The sequence below is a fragment of the Poecilia latipinna genome, unplaced genomic scaffold (assembly GCF_001443285.1).
Source record: "Poecilia latipinna isolate Pla-1442-1.1 unplaced genomic scaffold, P_latipinna-1.0 Scaffold451, whole genome shotgun sequence".
Classification (NCBI taxonomy): Eukaryota; Metazoa; Chordata; class Actinopteri; order Cyprinodontiformes; family Poeciliidae; genus Poecilia; species Poecilia latipinna.
Window position 1 is genome coordinate 99,969 of NW_015113067.1, and position 15,928 is coordinate 115,896.

The 15,928-nt window shown below is 43.0% G+C and overlaps 2 protein-coding genes across 4 annotated transcripts in view; one reads left to right on the forward strand and one right to left on the reverse strand.

Annotated features, from left to right (window-relative positions):
• Window positions 1-1,053: 1,053 nt before the first annotated feature.
• Window positions 1,054-11,749, forward strand: cdc42ep1a (CDC42 effector protein (Rho GTPase binding) 1a). 2 transcript variants are annotated; one of them, XM_015038756.1, is made up of 3 exons: window positions 1,054-1,140; window positions 7,482-8,235; window positions 10,318-11,749. In XM_015038756.1, the coding sequence occupies exons 2-3, from the start codon at window positions 7,782-7,784 to the stop codon at window positions 10,935-10,937; spliced, it is 1,074 nt and encodes a 357-aa protein (XP_014894242.1). In that variant the 5' UTR covers window positions 1,054-1,140; window positions 7,482-7,781; the 3' UTR covers window positions 10,938-11,749. The 2 variants fall into 2 exon arrangements, with proteins under 2 accessions (XP_014894242.1, XP_014894243.1); XM_015038757.1 differs by having other exon boundaries at window positions 1,103-1,184.
• Window positions 11,750-12,687: 938 nt separating this feature from the next.
• The window catches only part of sh3bp1 (SH3-domain binding protein 1), a 30,967-nt gene continuing 27,726 nt past the window's right edge, over window positions 12,688-15,928 (reverse strand). The window contains exons 16-18 of one of the 2 annotated variants that reach the window (XM_015038750.1): window positions 15,339-15,501; window positions 14,542-14,894; window positions 12,688-13,169 (exon numbers count right to left, since the gene is read on the reverse strand). In XM_015038750.1, the coding sequence (XP_014894236.1) occupies window positions 12,904-13,169; window positions 14,542-14,894; window positions 15,339-15,501 (782 nt within the window). In that variant the 3' untranslated portion in view covers window positions 12,688-12,903. The remainder of the gene's footprint in view (window positions 13,170-14,541; window positions 14,895-15,338; window positions 15,502-15,928) is intronic. The other variant, XM_015038749.1, reaches the window with a different exon arrangement.

A 15,928-nucleotide genomic window follows, 5' to 3' on the forward strand; every position in this document is an offset into this window, starting at 1 on the left:
TGGAGTGTGAATGGCAATCAGAGAGATTCCTTCTATAAAAGCTTCTTAAACAGATCTGAGTCTCATACAGGAAGCGAGAAAACAGGAAGTGACATCATGGCTCTTACAGGAGTGAAACAACAATGCAGTTTGGTAACCAGGTGCAGCTGATGACACATGTCAGCCATTTTGGATTTTTAGAATGGATTGTTATATTTGGTAAAGCATTTATTTGTGTAACTTTTTATACACGCTGCAGCCATTTTGGATTTGTGGTTGTCTGAGGTTTAAACAGGACAAACCTCCTAAATGCTGAGTCATGATGTTCTGTCATTGATACCCAGGATTTGCTTTTATTTCTCACTAGAAAAAAATCGCCGAGCTAGAATCAACCAATGAGAGTCAGGAGGCGGGTCTTAGCGCTGTCAGTTGCAATCTAATATGTTGCAGCTAGCATGTGAACGCTCAAACTAGTTGGTGACTAATGATGGTGGATAAATGGTTTTCCTGTAACAGGTGTTTATCTGCCATTATCACATTTGGCAGCAAGTACATGAGATTGATTGGCAGCGTTAAGCCCCTCCTCCTGGCTCTGATTGGCTGTTTTTGACGGGAGGACTTATTAATAAGTCAGGAGGAGATTTTTTCACAGATTATCTCACAACAAACTGTCATGACATGGAGACAGTCTTAGCAAATATGTAAAAACAGAGATATTTTTTTTGTAAATGTAGCTTTAATGTCTCAGTTTTGCTAAAATGAATCAGAAAGTAACACCAGGGTGTCCTAATTATTCCACATGACTAAAATGTTTCCTAAATTTCTCAGCGCGCTGAAAGTCAGCAGACATTCATCTGATGACGTCTGCTGACATTAAAATCAGGAAACTGATTTATTTTAGTTGAATAAATCAGTGATCGATCCTGACCGCCGGGTTTGGATGTGGAGCTCTGGAGCGGCTCTCCCAGGGTTCTGCTGGTATGTGAGGCTCAGCCCGCCCCTTTCCGCCCCGCAGACCCAAACTCTCCGGCGGGACAGACCCACAGCTCCGGCGGCTCGCTCGGACCACCCGGACCCGAAGCGCGCGTCCTGTCCGCGGGAAGCACAGCCAGCCTGGAGCCGCCGCGTCTCATCGCCCTGATCCGGGTCCGCCGTGGCCAGGTGAGAGTCCGAACCGCTTAGCGGGAATCCAGCCTGGTTTTTAGGTAAATGTGAACTCATTTGAACTTTCCTGGTCATGCAGAGGCTTTGTCTGCAGTCAGTGTGATTCATTCAGGGGCTTTTGGAGCCGCTTTCATTGCTGCTGCTGCATGAACATCAATTCAAAAACATTTTTCCACTTCGAAGATGACAAGAATAGAACAGAAATAACGTTTATTCAGGTGTACCAGCAGAAAGTTAAAGATAAAACTTACAAAAACAACAAAAAAACAGGAACAAGAGGCTGAGCAAAAATAGCAGTTATTCCAGCCTATCACCGCTGTGGCATTCTGGGATTAATAATTAGACTCTGTTATCTGAAGCTGCAGATTAGGTGCAGTTTCAGATGAAGTCGTATTATTCTGGTGTTAATGATCAAACCGTCTGCAGCAGATTCACAGATTCATATCCAAACAGGAGCAGCAGCAATAATTCACTTTATTTCCACACTTCAGCAGGGCTTTGGTTGTAATTACACGCCTGTGGAACCTCTGATTCTGTGAAACACGTTAAACAACCGGAGGGTTTAAATTTAGCAACAAGCCGGGCTCAGTGAGGTGGGCGTGATCCTGGGGTTCGGTGCCCTTTGACCCCACCGGGACCACCACGTCAGGCTGCAGCGCTGCAGCAAACACCACCGATCAATAAAAAACAGAGATGGCCACAAAAACCCGATAGCCAATCAGGCTGGGACAGATCCAGGCCGATTCTGCAACCGCCAGTCAGGCCGTCGCCGTCAGCAACAAATCAATTCATTACATGATCAATTAAAACTCAATCACTTCCAGTTATTGTTTTTCTCTTTCTACTGGATGATAAAAGTTTTCAGTTTGGTGTTTTGGTCTCAACTAGCAGAAACTTCATGATGAACTGGATTTGTTGTTTTTATTTCTTTGGATATTTAAAATATCTTCCAGTTCCAGAGTTAAATGTTCAATAGAATTTAAAGTTTATTGATCTTTGAGGATGTTTTCTTGAAAATGGTCTCAAAACAACAATATAATCGTTTATCGCGATAACTTCTGGGGTAATTTATCACGTGGCAGCAGATGGTTAGCACAGGCATGTTTCCTTGTAGCCAAATGATTTCCAGTAGCGTCGGCACGCTGCTAGCTGATGACAAACGTTTCCTGAGGTCCTAGCATTCCTCTGACCCCTCGTGACCTCCGGGTGTGACTGACGCTGCCGACGTGAAAATCGGCCGCTCCTCGACCTGCCGTGTTGATTTTCACACGGCTGAGCTCGCTGCGTTTCTCCTGCTGCCTTTGGCCTCAGTGTGAAGTTTGGAAACCTTTGACATCACCGGCGGCTGTCAGCAAATGGTCACAGTCCAGTCGACTGTCAGTGACCTCTGACCCCATGTTAACAGACGCACTGTGTTGTGAAGAGCTTCAAGCACACAATTTGGTCCTGACACCAACGACTGCAGATTGAAGGGCAAACGTCACTTTATGATGGCATAAAACCTGCATAGATAATAACTGGGCTTTCCAAGCAGTTACACAATTTAAAAAAAGAAAATTTTTAATGGAAATTTGGCTGCAGAAAAAAGGGAGGGAGATTTTTACAGAGACAAAGACAGAGTAGGACTTCAGTTGTTTGTGAGCATAAAGTTTGTTTCCTTTTATAGTGATTTTTACTTCTCATCACTCAGAAAATGTTTATTAGGATGGATTAAATTATGACATATGAATTTATTCACTTATTTATGTATTTATTGGGTTTTATATTTATGTCTTGACTAAAAAACAAGGCTGTAAGGTTTGTATGACATGAATATGATTTATTACAGAGACAGAAACTCCTCTAGTGGTGGCCAGGCCCCCCGTGGCCACCTTTTGGGGACGCCACTGCTCATTATGTGTCATCAGTCATAGAAACTGTCTAATAATGTCAGTAGATTTGATTAAATCTGAATCTGGAGCTTTTTAATAATCCTCCTGCATTAATCTGTGACTAGCAGCATCGATATTTGGGCCTGAGAACTGAACAGTTTTAATCTGTAACATGTAAAAAGTCAGAGAGAGAAGGCGAGAACAGAAGGAAGTCGACAGAAACACAAACACAAAGAAGGAAAGTCAGGAGTGCCAGGAAACAAAGCGCTGCGGAGAGGCTGGACGTTTTCTGGAGGCATGCGAGTGTTTTTTCTTGGCTGCAGAGGAAACGTAGGGCTGTTTTTCTTGGACTCGGACTGAGCGCCGATGGTGAAAATAGGAGCGTAATTGAAAGTCAAGCGGTGGCCCTGAAAATCGTGGCCTTATCGCGTGTTTGTTCACCTGGTTGGTGAGTAACTGAGAGGAGAGGAAGACTGGAGCTAAAATATTCAATCGAATGTGGATTTAACTGAAAACCAGCAGAAATCCATGCAAATTTAAGAACAAGATAAATGAAAACCTGATGTAATTTAGAGGAGCTGAGGATGGCAGAGAGGAGGAGGAGAGAAAGATCCCAAACATGGTTTCAATCAGATGGTCGTAATGGAGACTCCACCGAGTGATGCTCTGCTCAGGAATGTGTTCAAACACACACGGCTCCCTTCAGACTGTGGTTACTCTGGTTTACATCTAACAAAACCATCCAAAGAATAAACTGCTCAAACGACACGGGAACATTGGAACGAAGACTGAAATCAGAGAGAAAAACCGGACTGCAGTTCTTCATCTGGTAGCTTAGCTTTAAAAAAAACAAAGTTTAATTAACTTGAATTTAACTAACTAACCAACAAAAGAAGTTTTAGGCTGTTCTCCCACCTGATAATCCAGCAGATTCAGTTTGATCCGGGACCAAAACTGCGACATTTATTACATTTTCAGCTGTTTCAGTTCATAACCAAACTAACCGAGAAACCTGTTCCCCTCCTTGCCTGTGGGGGCGCTGCACAAAGAACTACTGAAGAAAACGACAAAGACAAAGAAGCTAATGCTAAACTGCTAAACAGACTTTGAAATAATAGCATGAATATTAATGTATAAATACTTGAAGAATTTTTAACAGTCAGAAGCCAAAACTGACGTCATTCAGCTGAAGGTTTACAAAAATATCCAAGTAAATTATTTAACTTTTATAATTTATGCCAAGAAATTAATTCAGGCAAAGCTAAGTTTGCTAAATGTTTTCAATGTTAGCTAAAGCGCTAAGCTAAAAATGAGTAGTGACACTGGAGTTGTTTTTTATAGTTTTGTTTTGTTGGACAGCAGATAAAAGAGAGAAAATATTTAATATTTGAATCATATGCTCATGCTAATAACTGCTCATGAAAGACTTTAAACAGTTTGTTTTCATGTCAGAAAATCCTCAATAAAATGTTTTTTAAAACAGTTTGTCTGCAATGAGAATTAGTGATAAATAATATTAAATATTGTTAAATTGTCTGGGAAAGCTTCTCTTGAACTCTTCATGAGTTCACAGCTTTAATTCCTCTAAATTTTATACGTTTTTTCTCTGCTGTATTTTCCCCGTTTTCTGCTCTAATTAATTTGTTGAAGTTAATTAGATTTTGACGGGCAGGTCAGCTAACAGCTAACAGGCTCTGAGCAGAGGGATGATGGGAGAGACGAGGATTACAGGATAATCCAGGCTGCTGTCAACGCTTCCCTACTTTTCTGTTTTCTAAGACAAAGACAGACAATCTGGGATTAAACCATTAAAGCTTCAGATTTAATGCTGTCAGGCTTGTTTTTGTGATATTTCATGGCATTTTGAATCCCTATGATTCTGCGTAGCTAATAATAAACGTTTCAGCGAGGAGCAGAGAAGAAGAGTTGTTCATTAAATACCTGGCAGGAAGTTTTGGAGGTTCTTCCTGCTGTGTTTAAGGTCTTTTAATGGGATTTTATCCAGATAAACTACATCTGCGGTTTGCCTCAGAGTAATTAGGAACTCCTGCCTGCGTTTCCTGGAGTTACAGCTGAAACCAGAAGTTTACAAACACTACATAAAAAGACATGCATTTTTTCACACGAGCTGCATTTCCATTATAAATGTGCGACAAACCTGATCTATTATCCGCCAATATAAAAAAAACAATGCGGTTTTCCATTAAATAAGAAACACAATTAAAATCACATGAATAAGCTTGTTTACGTGATAAGACATAAAAAACATGCAACGTAATTGTCCTCCTACAACTTCCTGTCGTTGTCTTTGTCGTTTCTGCCAGTAGTAACATCCTGTTGTTGCTCATGTGAGTCCTGTGATGTGAAAAAAGCGTTTCTATTGTAGTTTAGTGAAATAATTTGGATTCAGCTGAAAAACTGCCTCATCCTGGCACAAAAACTCATGGAAAAATGTGACTTTTTTAAATTTCCATGTGGGCAATTGTTTTGTCATTTCAATTTCACATTTTATTGTAAATGGAAACGCAGTTGGAAAATTCACATGATGTAGAGTGTCTAAACCTTTGACTTTGAATAAAGTTATAGAAATTGCCTAAAATTCTCTCATTATTCTGGCATTTAGCAAATAGAAAAATATTTGGTAATCCTAATTTACCTGAAACAAGAAAAGTTTATTCTGGTTTCATCTCTGTGTGAAAAAACAGTATGTCTTTTCTGTATGCAAACTTCTGGTTTCAGCTGTTTGGGACGAGTTTACGCTTTAAAAACTTAGGAAATCCCGTTTTCCTCTGGCTCCGCATCGCCTGCGCTGCTCTGCTGCATGTCTGCGACGCCCCTCTGCCAGCGGCCGCCCTGGGCAGCCGGCGCAGGGCCAGCCTGGTCTGCGGTCAGCGGCAAATTACAGGGGCCGCCTCGGCCCTGATGCCATCCTGCGTGTTGTGAACCGTAGCGGCTCATTAATGACGCCAGGCTGGGCTTTGGTTGTGTGGGAGGCCTGGAGACGTTTAGCTGCTGTGAAAAACCTCTAAAGAGAAACAGAGGGGCATTTTTTAGCTCTTTGTGCTATCAAAATATTTTTAGACGGGATATCAATTACTCTTCTGGAACAGAAAACATGTGGCAAAAAGCCAGTTTGCATGGTTTTACAAAGACTTATGAAGAAGAAAGGCAGCAAACATGAACAAAAGCAGAACTAAGCAGAAGGTTTTACAGTAGAGATAAAGTGTAAAAAGAAAATGAACTGTAATTATCAACAGGAATTACTAGGACAGTGATGGAAAACAATAAGAGTTAAAAATTGAACTTTATCTACCTTCATGGTTTGAAGCCTGACGGATGTAGAAACTTTACTGAATAGACGCAGAAACAAACCTGTACAAGACGGTTTCAGCTGCAGTGCTGCTTCAGGGAAACAGAAGTAATAATTAAAAACATATTTTACATTTTTCTGTCTGTCTGGTCTATTTATGTTGATAAAACTGTAGTTAAAAATATCAGTAGTTTTTAGCTTCGCATCGTTACGAGTTTAAACCACTTTGTAGTTAAATTTAGAGGCTATTTTTAAAAAGTAATAGCGAGATATGATCTCTAACTATTATATATCTGTCAGTCCGATCCATTTATATTGCTAAAGCTACTAAAAGTTGCTAAAAATGCTAATTTTCCACCATAACAGCTAGCTACCGCAGGAAGTTAGAAAAGCATGAGTTTAAGACTGAAGAGAAACTGCTTCTAAAACCAATAGGCTGGTTAATATTTATTGTTTTTATCTTGTGTCAAGACTAAAAACTGAACAGTTTGTGTCCAGGATGTGTGGGGTCTGCAGAGATATTAGCTTCCCTTTTCCTGACCCTTGACCTGCACAAGTCCTGAGTGGAGTGAATTAAAGAGAAGGTTTCTACGATGTATCGTTTGGGCTACTAGTAATAATTACTCTGAACTTTTATTACAATACAACCATAAAAATCAATAATAAAATGATTTTTTGGTCAGTTCTCTCCGCGTTGCAGCGTTCTGTGGGTTTTATAGTCAGTAATCTGAGCATCGGCTGCAGTAATTATCATCTCTTCCTGTCTGACTCTGCCTGTTCCTGCACTGATCTGATGTTCTGACCGAGGCGTCGGCCTGAGCAGCTGACAGTCCGGCTGCTGAAATGTGAGCGAGACACAACAGGAAGAGCAGAGGCACGAAGTCCTCCCATGTGGGGATGAGAAGCAGATTCTGGTTTGCAGCACAGAGGAGGACTGTGGGCTAAATTTAGCCGGTTCCACGCCAGCGGACACTTGGAATCCTAAAAACCTCTGGGACAGATTTATAGGGAAAACGGGACGTTTTGATTCTCAGCATTTGTGTCTCTGAACCGCAGCAATGTTTCATATTTACAATGTTTCATATTTACATTATTACAGCAGCAGATGAAAAGCACTTAGTCTCCAGGTTTAACACAGATGTCTTTCCTCTCCATAGATGCTCTGTTCCCGTTTCCAGGCCAAATTCTGGAGCGACCCACAGAACCAACAGGAACCCAACTGAACCCGGTTCCCTCAGGTTCTGCCTCTTTAACTTCTTCAATGATGCGAAACATCAAATCAGAGAAATTGGTTTGTAAATAATGAACAGAGCCTGGTGAAGAGTTTAGTCCTGCAGACCTGGATTTGCCCTTCAATCTTGGAAAAACTTGAACTAGGACCAAACTTTGAGCTGAGGTTTGTTCTTTGGTTTCGGTTCGGATCTTTTCTGGGGGAACATCAACCAGGTTCTGTGGTCATGAATCTTCAGGAGAAGCTGTCCGGCCTCAAAGGCCTGGTGTCGCCCGGCCGGCGGCGCCATAAAGGCGACCTGACGGCGGATATGATCAGCCCTCCGCTGGGCGACTTCCGCCACACCATGCACGTGGGACGCGGCGGCGACGTCTTCGGAGACACGTCCTTCCTGAGCAACCACGGCGGGTCGGCCAACGGCGGCGACGCCGACTCCGTCTCCTCACCCGACAACAAGATCGGCGCGTTTTTCTCCAGGACGCTGCGTCACATCCGGCGGGGCTCGGACAACCGACCCCGGGACGCAGTGAAGGAGTTGTCGCCGCCGCCGCCCGCCGTGTCGCCCATCATCAAGAACGCCATCTCCCTCCCGCGGCTGGACGTCGACACGCCCAACGGGAGTCCCACCGCCAGGCCGCTGTTCCCCGGATCCCCGCCGGACCGGGAGAAGAGCTCCTACGGTGAGTCGGAAAAATCTCCTGGTATTTAAACAATGGAGCCAAAAATAGCTTCAGAGCCAGGGCCGCACTTACTGGGCGGGGGGCCCTGGGCTGGGGACGGTTCGGTGGGAATGACAGAACATTAATAGGTAGTCTTATACATTAGTATTAACTGATACATGTAAAGTAATGAACTGTAAAGACGAATTAATTAATAAAAAAAAAAGAAAGAAAAATCTTTTGGCCTCCCTGTAACCTGGCTTACAGTACCTTCCTTTAGAAACTTATTCTGTTTTTGCTCCACACTTTTTAGATTAACATAACTGCTTAACTGTCAGACAAAGACAACCATTGAAAATAAAAAGTTCGTAGTACATGACTGGCACCTTACTCAGAGACACAATCAACCAGTGGTGGACCTTTCCGTTAGCAGTACTGCTAACTAAAACGCTAGCTGCTCTAACCCTTCAGCACTAATCATTAGCAGAGGCGCGCCCACCACTGGCTAATGTTCAGGTAGCTGTACGAAGAGAGGAAATATCAAGAGAAACTTTGATGGATACTCTGCAGATGAAGGGACAGCAGGGTGTTGCATTTAAATAACTGAGCCTCATACACACACACACACACACACACACACACACAGGACTGCTTGAGCTGTGTGTGAGGCCCAGACAGCTCCATCTCTGTTTTCACAACAAACGCTGCTGATTATGAGCCGAGGGGATTTATGAGGACATCTTGGACAAATCTGTCTCTAGAGGACTGAACTCGGCTAACCCAGACGGTAGCTTGTTGTCTGTAGCGTTAAGCTAACGTCGGTTGACTCATCTGACCTTTGCCCTTGTTTTTCTCTGCAACAGTGCTACAGTTTCATCTGAAGGGAAAACATTTCAAGTTGAGCCTTGGGACAATTTTGGGATTTAGAGGCGCTCCCCGTCTTAATCCCAAAATAGCAGAGCAAACCCAGATGATGTCATGTTGGCTTCCCAGCAGAGATGAACGGGGCGTTCGCAGAATCAAACAACCGCTCAAATAAATCATAAAACAAAATGTACTCAATACGAAGATCATCAAACATGACTGGAATTATGATTTCAGTTTTTAAGGTAACAAATGTATCCAAACCAAGCAAGACTAATGGAAAAGTAATCACGCCCCAGACCTAATGACTGCTTCAACATCTTCATCTAGTAGCTAAACCCTCATTTTTTTAAAGAAAATAAACATTTTATTGCCTAAAAGTCAATAACTAGTGAATATTTGATCATTTGTAGCAAAGGATTAATCTCCAGCTAAAAATCATTTTAGTAGCAACATATCTGGGGATTATGTTTGGATTAATTGAGTAATAATTGGATGGAAAATGAGTTTTTGTGTTTTTACAGAAACAACCAGGTGAAGCTAAAACTGCTGTTAGCACTGAGTAGAACAGATTTACAGACGAGGTTTTTATTTATCTTAAATGTAAAATATTTTTCACTCCATCTTCAGTTTGGAGGAGTTGGAAAGCAGATCATGTTGGTTTCTAAAATATTCGAGCTGGTGGTTTTCTGCTCATGGTGCCACAGGCTGCAAGGCCAACAGAAACATTTCAGCCCCTCGTTGGTACCAAAGCTGCCAGGAAAGGCTGTGCTGCCCCCTGCTGGATCTGCGCGTCATCATGAGGACCAGCAGCTACAGGTTTTACCTCAGAGAACAAATGTTTTGTCAAATGGGCCAAAATTAGAGTCACAATTACTAACAGGCCAGGAAGATAGAAACAAATGTAAAAAATGAAGCTATTTTTGTTTATTTAGTGGATTTAAGTCAGGAAAAATCTGCTTACGAAGCTCGGTTATAAAAAGATAAATCCTTTCTGTCATATTTTCCATTGTAAGAACGTTATGCTGGTAATAATGTTGAAACGCCTCCATCTGAACAGAAATCTGTTTGGCTTCACCTGATAGAAGATCTTTGTCTGCAGAGATGAGCTACTCTCACCGTGAAACCTTTTCAGTTTGTTTCAGCCAGAAACCAAAACGTTTGGTTGTCATTTTAAATGACAGAACATGGTTCTGTTGGTTCTGTTGGTTCTGATGGTTCTGATGTTCTGTTCTTCAGGTCTGGATTCCGGGTTCGTCACTCTGCCCCGTCTGTCCCGGTTGGAGCGCCAGCAGCCGTCCATCTCCTCCAACGTTCACCGCGGCTCTCTCATCGATCAGACCGACGCCATCTTGTCTCCCTGCTCCGCCGCCATCGTGACCTCTGAACCCAAACGGACGACCCGCGCTGCGTACTCCGACTCCTTGCCTTCCCTCACGTCCCTGGACACCTTCACCTTTGACCTCGGCCCGTCCCTAATGAGCGAAGTGTTCGGGCTGATCGACGGGCGCCCGGAGGAGGCGGAGTCGGCGTGCGGGTCGGACGGTTCTGCCACCGTGTCCTTCGTGGACTCGTTGCTGAGGGAGGACGGCGGCGGCGGGACGAGTCCTCACCGGTGTGAGCAGGAAAGCGCGGCGAGGGGATTCTCCGGGGAAGTACCGGACGTGCTGCTGGGTTCTGCTGAGCGGGTCGGGATCCGGATGGAGAGCGAGCGGTTTCAGAGCGCTACCGACGTGCTAGCACGCCACTACGGCGTCGGCCTCTTAAAGGGACAGAACAAGATGGAGGAGCTCCGGAGTCAGCCGAGGAAGAAAATATCCTACAGCTTCATGGACGATGAGGACGAAATCAAAGTCTGACAGGAAGGAACCAAACGAACCTTGTTGACGGTGACCTTCCTGAAGAGGTCAGGACTCAACAACAAACATGTCTGTCAGGTGTTGCACAAAATCAGGAGATTTTCTCTAAGAATGAGCTTTTTAGGGCGTCTGTCACTTTAAATCCAAACAAGCTGCTGCCTACAGTGAAAATGGCTGCAAAAAGATGCACAATTATATCCAATTATATACATCTTAGAAAGGCAGAAGTGGCGTCTCCTGCACAACCAACAATACAGCAAGTTATAAGGGATATTATAGATTGAAAAAGAGTCAATTTCCACCAAAAACTAGAAAATTTGAAATTAATTTCTGAAATTTTCTAGAAAAGGTCAAACATGTTAAAGTTCAGCAAATTTTTAATCTCATAAGGGTTGCCAAAAAAAGATCATCTTCAGGGAGGATAAAAACGACTTTATGTGGAAGTTACACAGCCTGCCGTTCGCCTGGTTCCCCTCACACTTCCTGTTCTGCAGCAGCGACGTTCTGGGTGAGAGGAAGTCCGAACCAAACTGCAACCCTACAAACTGATTTCACTCAGGAACAAATCACACAAAAAGGGAACAGAAGTTATTAAAACGGCAGATCTAGAGTTTCTAGAGTGGTGCAGAATGGAAACACTTAAAGGAGCTTTGCCTGTTTCCAGAAGCAAACAAACATTTTATCAGGATTTAATGTGACAGACCAGCAAAGTGACGAACAAAAGGCAAACCGACGTCTGAAGGTGATTTGTTGACTTGGTTTTACCAGGAATGTCAGAGGAAAGGAAGTTAATTAAATACATTTTATTAAAGTTTCCTTCAGTTTCTGTTCACCATTTGAAAAGTTAGTCAGAAAATAACAGCAATAATTTGGGTTATTTAACCTGTTAGAGGAAAAAATGGTGCTCATTTCTATTTTTACCATGTTCATTTAGAAACATCACAAACTGAACATTTAGATATTTTGACTAGAAACTAAATAATTCAGACAGACAAATATGCTGCAAATTAAATATTTAATTTGCAAACTAAATATTTAGCTCACAGGCTAAGTAAGCTAAATGTTGAGCCCCAAAGTAAATATTTAGTTAGAAGTTAAACTTTTACCTCCATATTATATATTAAGGTATGAAACCAAACATTTAGCTTCAAAGTAAATATGTAGTTAAGGAGCTAAGCGTTTAGTTTGAGGATCAATTTTTAGTTTAATAACTAAATATTTAGTTGCAAAATAAACATTTAGTTTGGAATAAACTATTTAGCTTCAAATTATACATTTAGTTCACGAGCTAAATATTTAGTATGACTATAAATATACATAGTTTAAAAACTAAATATTTAGTTTGAAACTGATATTTATAAATGAATAATGAAGATGAGACAAAAATATTTTTTTCTCTTGCAAGCTAAAAAAACTCAAATAATTGCTGTTAATTTTTTACAGTGTAGCTTTTCTAATGCCCTTCCCTTCATGTTGAAGCAGCTAGCTGTTAGCTGCTAACAGCTAGCTGCTGGTCAGCCATGTTGGACGCTGCAGGCTAACCCTGTAGCTGCTCTTTGCTGCTGCAGATCTTCTCTATAAACACAAAGTGCACCTTCTTTATTGTTTCTATGAAGTTTTGCCTTTAAGGGACGAGTTTATAAGTTTTTTATTACATTCCTGTACATGAAGATATTAGCTGAACTATGAATATGTAAGAGCACCTGCAGTGCCGCTACGCAGCATCAGTTATAAAAGATGATTATATGAATGAACAATAAAGACATTTTTAATTAGATTTCCATTCATTTACATGTTTTTTTAGTTTGACAAACAGAAACACAAAACGGGATGATTTTCTCAGCTTCCATCAGTTGAACACCAACAGCTGCTTCAGGTCTGCAGACAATAAATAAATGACGTGTTTGGGGATAAAACGTTACAATCGGTGGAGTGATGTGGAAGTGGGCCAGAGTGCGACGGCGCCTCACTGCGCCATGGAGGGAAACGTTTTGGGCTGCGAAGGCGGTGGGAGAGGCGGCGGACAGCTCGGCGCTCTGACTCCGCCCCTTTTCGGCGCAGGCTTTTTCACGCTGGTGGGTGGAACACCCGGCGCCGTCGTGGCGTCGGCGGCCGGAGCTGAGGCTGGAGGGGGCGGAGCCTGAGCCTTGGGCAGTCCCGGCGCTCTGGGTTTGGAGAACTGGACCGATCCCACCGGCTCACTGGTTTTGGTCAGGTTGAAGGTTCGCTTCGCTGAAAAGGAAACAAACAAAATGGACCTTAAACCAAGTTCTGCTGCTCCGCTTTAGTTACATAATAATTACATCAAGGCTGGAATGATTAATCGGAATAAATCAGATTAATCAATAATTGGAATAATCATTAGCTAATTTTATAATCTATTCATTGTTAAGGGTAACAGATCCAGTTTGCAAACTTTCACAGTAAAAAATTAACAACAATAATTTGGGCTATTTAACCTGTCAGAGTAAAAGGAAGTATGTGAGCTATGCTAGCTATGCTAGCTCGACTTTGACAACTTTGACATGTAGATGTGCTGCAGAATTCAGAGTTTCGGTTCAATATAAGAAAAGGTGACAGAAACACAGACTGACAGCTCATCAGCAGAGCAGGTGGTTAAATGAGCTGATCAACCATCTGTTGACCAGACCCAGAGAGTAGACTGGACCAGAAATCAACAATACGATTCCTGATAAACACTTGATCGATATCAATCAATAACATGTCTGATAGAATATTCAATATATAGAGCCGCACAGCATTCTGGGAGATGCTAGCCACTCAACCTGTCATTGCCAGCTCAGCTAGGTTGGTAGCATCAACTACCTCACTCACTCTTTGGTTGCCTAGCAACAACATGCTGAGGAACCCGTTTCCCCACCGTTCTTCATAACTGCTAAAAAATAAAAACCGGATAAAACAGGAAAAGTCACACCCAGTTTGGTGGCATTTCAAATATCTCAAACTAAAAACTAATCAATAATTATTGATATTGACTGATATGAACCGTTTATATTATGATGGGTTTTTCAGCCGTATTGAGCCCAAACGTACAGAGAGAGAGAGAACATGTGAACCCGATGCAGGACCTGCTTCTGCAGGGCAGCAGTCAGAAATGCTGACCCAGATACCTGCTGAGATTTTTCATCCCTTTTAAAAGCTGCAGGGTCAGCTGTTGCAGGTAAATAACCATTCTGTAGGCTGGGTCACAGAACCATCAGCTGATTTCCAGTTAAAGTGATCAGATTCTGGTCATTTGTAAGAAACGGTTCAGAGTTTGAGGAGATGTTTCCCTCTCTGCTGTGGAAATCGATCTGCTGACATTTTGGTCAGTGGTGTGAGAAACTTCCTGTTTCCTGTGTACATCCTGGATGTTAAAAACCAGATCACTAGTTTCTGTTTCTAACTTCTTGTGCTGCTTTAACAACCACAAGAGGAAATAAACAACTGATACCAGATAAAAAAAAACAAAACCCTCAAACTGTGAAGGACACACATTGGGACCTCAGGGGAAAAATCTTCAACTTTTAAAACTTTTTTACCTTTTATTTACATAAATATTAATAAGGTGAAAATGCTGAGTCGGTAGTCCTGCCATGCTTACGTTTGTACGGTGATGCTATCGTCAGAGTCGCCTTGGGAGAATCAGGCGGCGCCTCCAGAATGGGCTCCAGCTGGGCCTGGTCCAAACTCTGCCTCTGGGTGAGATTCCTCGTCGGAGCGGCCGGGTTTGGCACCGTCGCCCTGGGAGACGGAGTCGGGATCTGGTCCTGCGTGGATCCGGATCCAGAGGACGACCTGGGAGCTGGAGCTGTGCTGGACTCGGACGAGCCGCTGGATGCTGCATTCTGATTGGCTGCGAGGTCAGAGGCGGGGCTTCCCCATGTGGTGCCGCTGCGGCTGCCAACAGAACCGGATTTAGCCCGGAAGACGCCGCCGCTGTCCTGAGAGGCCGTGCTAACGGGAGGAAAACCAGGAGCTTCTTAACGAGGCAACAAACTATTTTAAAAGCAAAAGTTTAAACTTATAATTCAATAAGCCTCACACATTCCAAATTACACACTTAAGTTAATCTGCTAATAGGAGAGCTAATCTTTAGCCTAACACTCTACCGTTTTTGCTCACTTTGAAAACTTTTAGTGCACGTGCTTCCCCTAACTGGCTTTTTCCATATATATTCTAATGCTCAAGCTAACATATTAGCATTAGCTTCTGCTAAAAACCATGTTGTCGTAGCACAACATGGAACAAATGTTTATGATTAGTGCCTTATAGTTAGCACAGTTAGCTCTTTGTTAGCGGTAGCTACCACTGTGGTTTAGGTATAATTCTTTGTGTTGAACCCTGATCTGTTCATTTCAGCTGCTGTGGAGGAAATGTTCCTCCTGCCTTCAGCAGCACCTGTTTGATTTGGAGAGGGGCAGGTGGAAGGAGGAGCAGGAGGACGTGGACGAAGAGGAGGACACGGTTCTGCTCAGTCGGTCCTTCTCTGAGAAGAAGGGCTGGGCAGCAGGAGCTGGAGCATCTGGGACTTCAGGAAACTCAGGGATCTCAAAGTCAACAGCTGGAAACAAAAGGACGACGCCATCAGACATTATTTCATCTTAACCAGATGATCAGCTTTCCTGTTGTTATTTATATTAGTTACAAAACCACAAAACTTATCTGGGGTTTTCTGAAGCTGGTGCTGAGCCAGCTAACGCTGCAAACCCCACATGCATGCTAAAGGAGAGCGCCACACCAGCTAGCGCTGCGGTTTCACTTTGGCCTGCTGTGTTAGCTGTGGTTTGAGTTTGTAGAGCAACCGGAGGCTCAGAGAGCGTGCAGCAACTAGAGCAGCAACTAGAGCAGCAACTAGAGCAGCAACTAGAGCAGCAACTAGAGCAGCAGCAACCAGAGCAGCAACTAGAGCAGCAACTAGAGCAGCAGCAACTAGAGCAGCAACTAGAGCAGCAGCAACTAGAGCAGCAACTAGAGCAGCAGCAACTAGA

Coding starts and splice junctions, on each gene's coding strand:
- cdc42ep1a (XM_015038756.1), top strand. CDS start 7,782: ATGAATCTTCAGGAGAAGCTGTCCGGCCTCAAAGGCCTGGTGTCGCCC. Junction 8,236..10,317: donor CCGGGAGAAGAGCTCCTACG/GTGAGTCGGAAA, acceptor TCTGTTCTTCAG/GTCTGGATTCCGGGTTCGTC.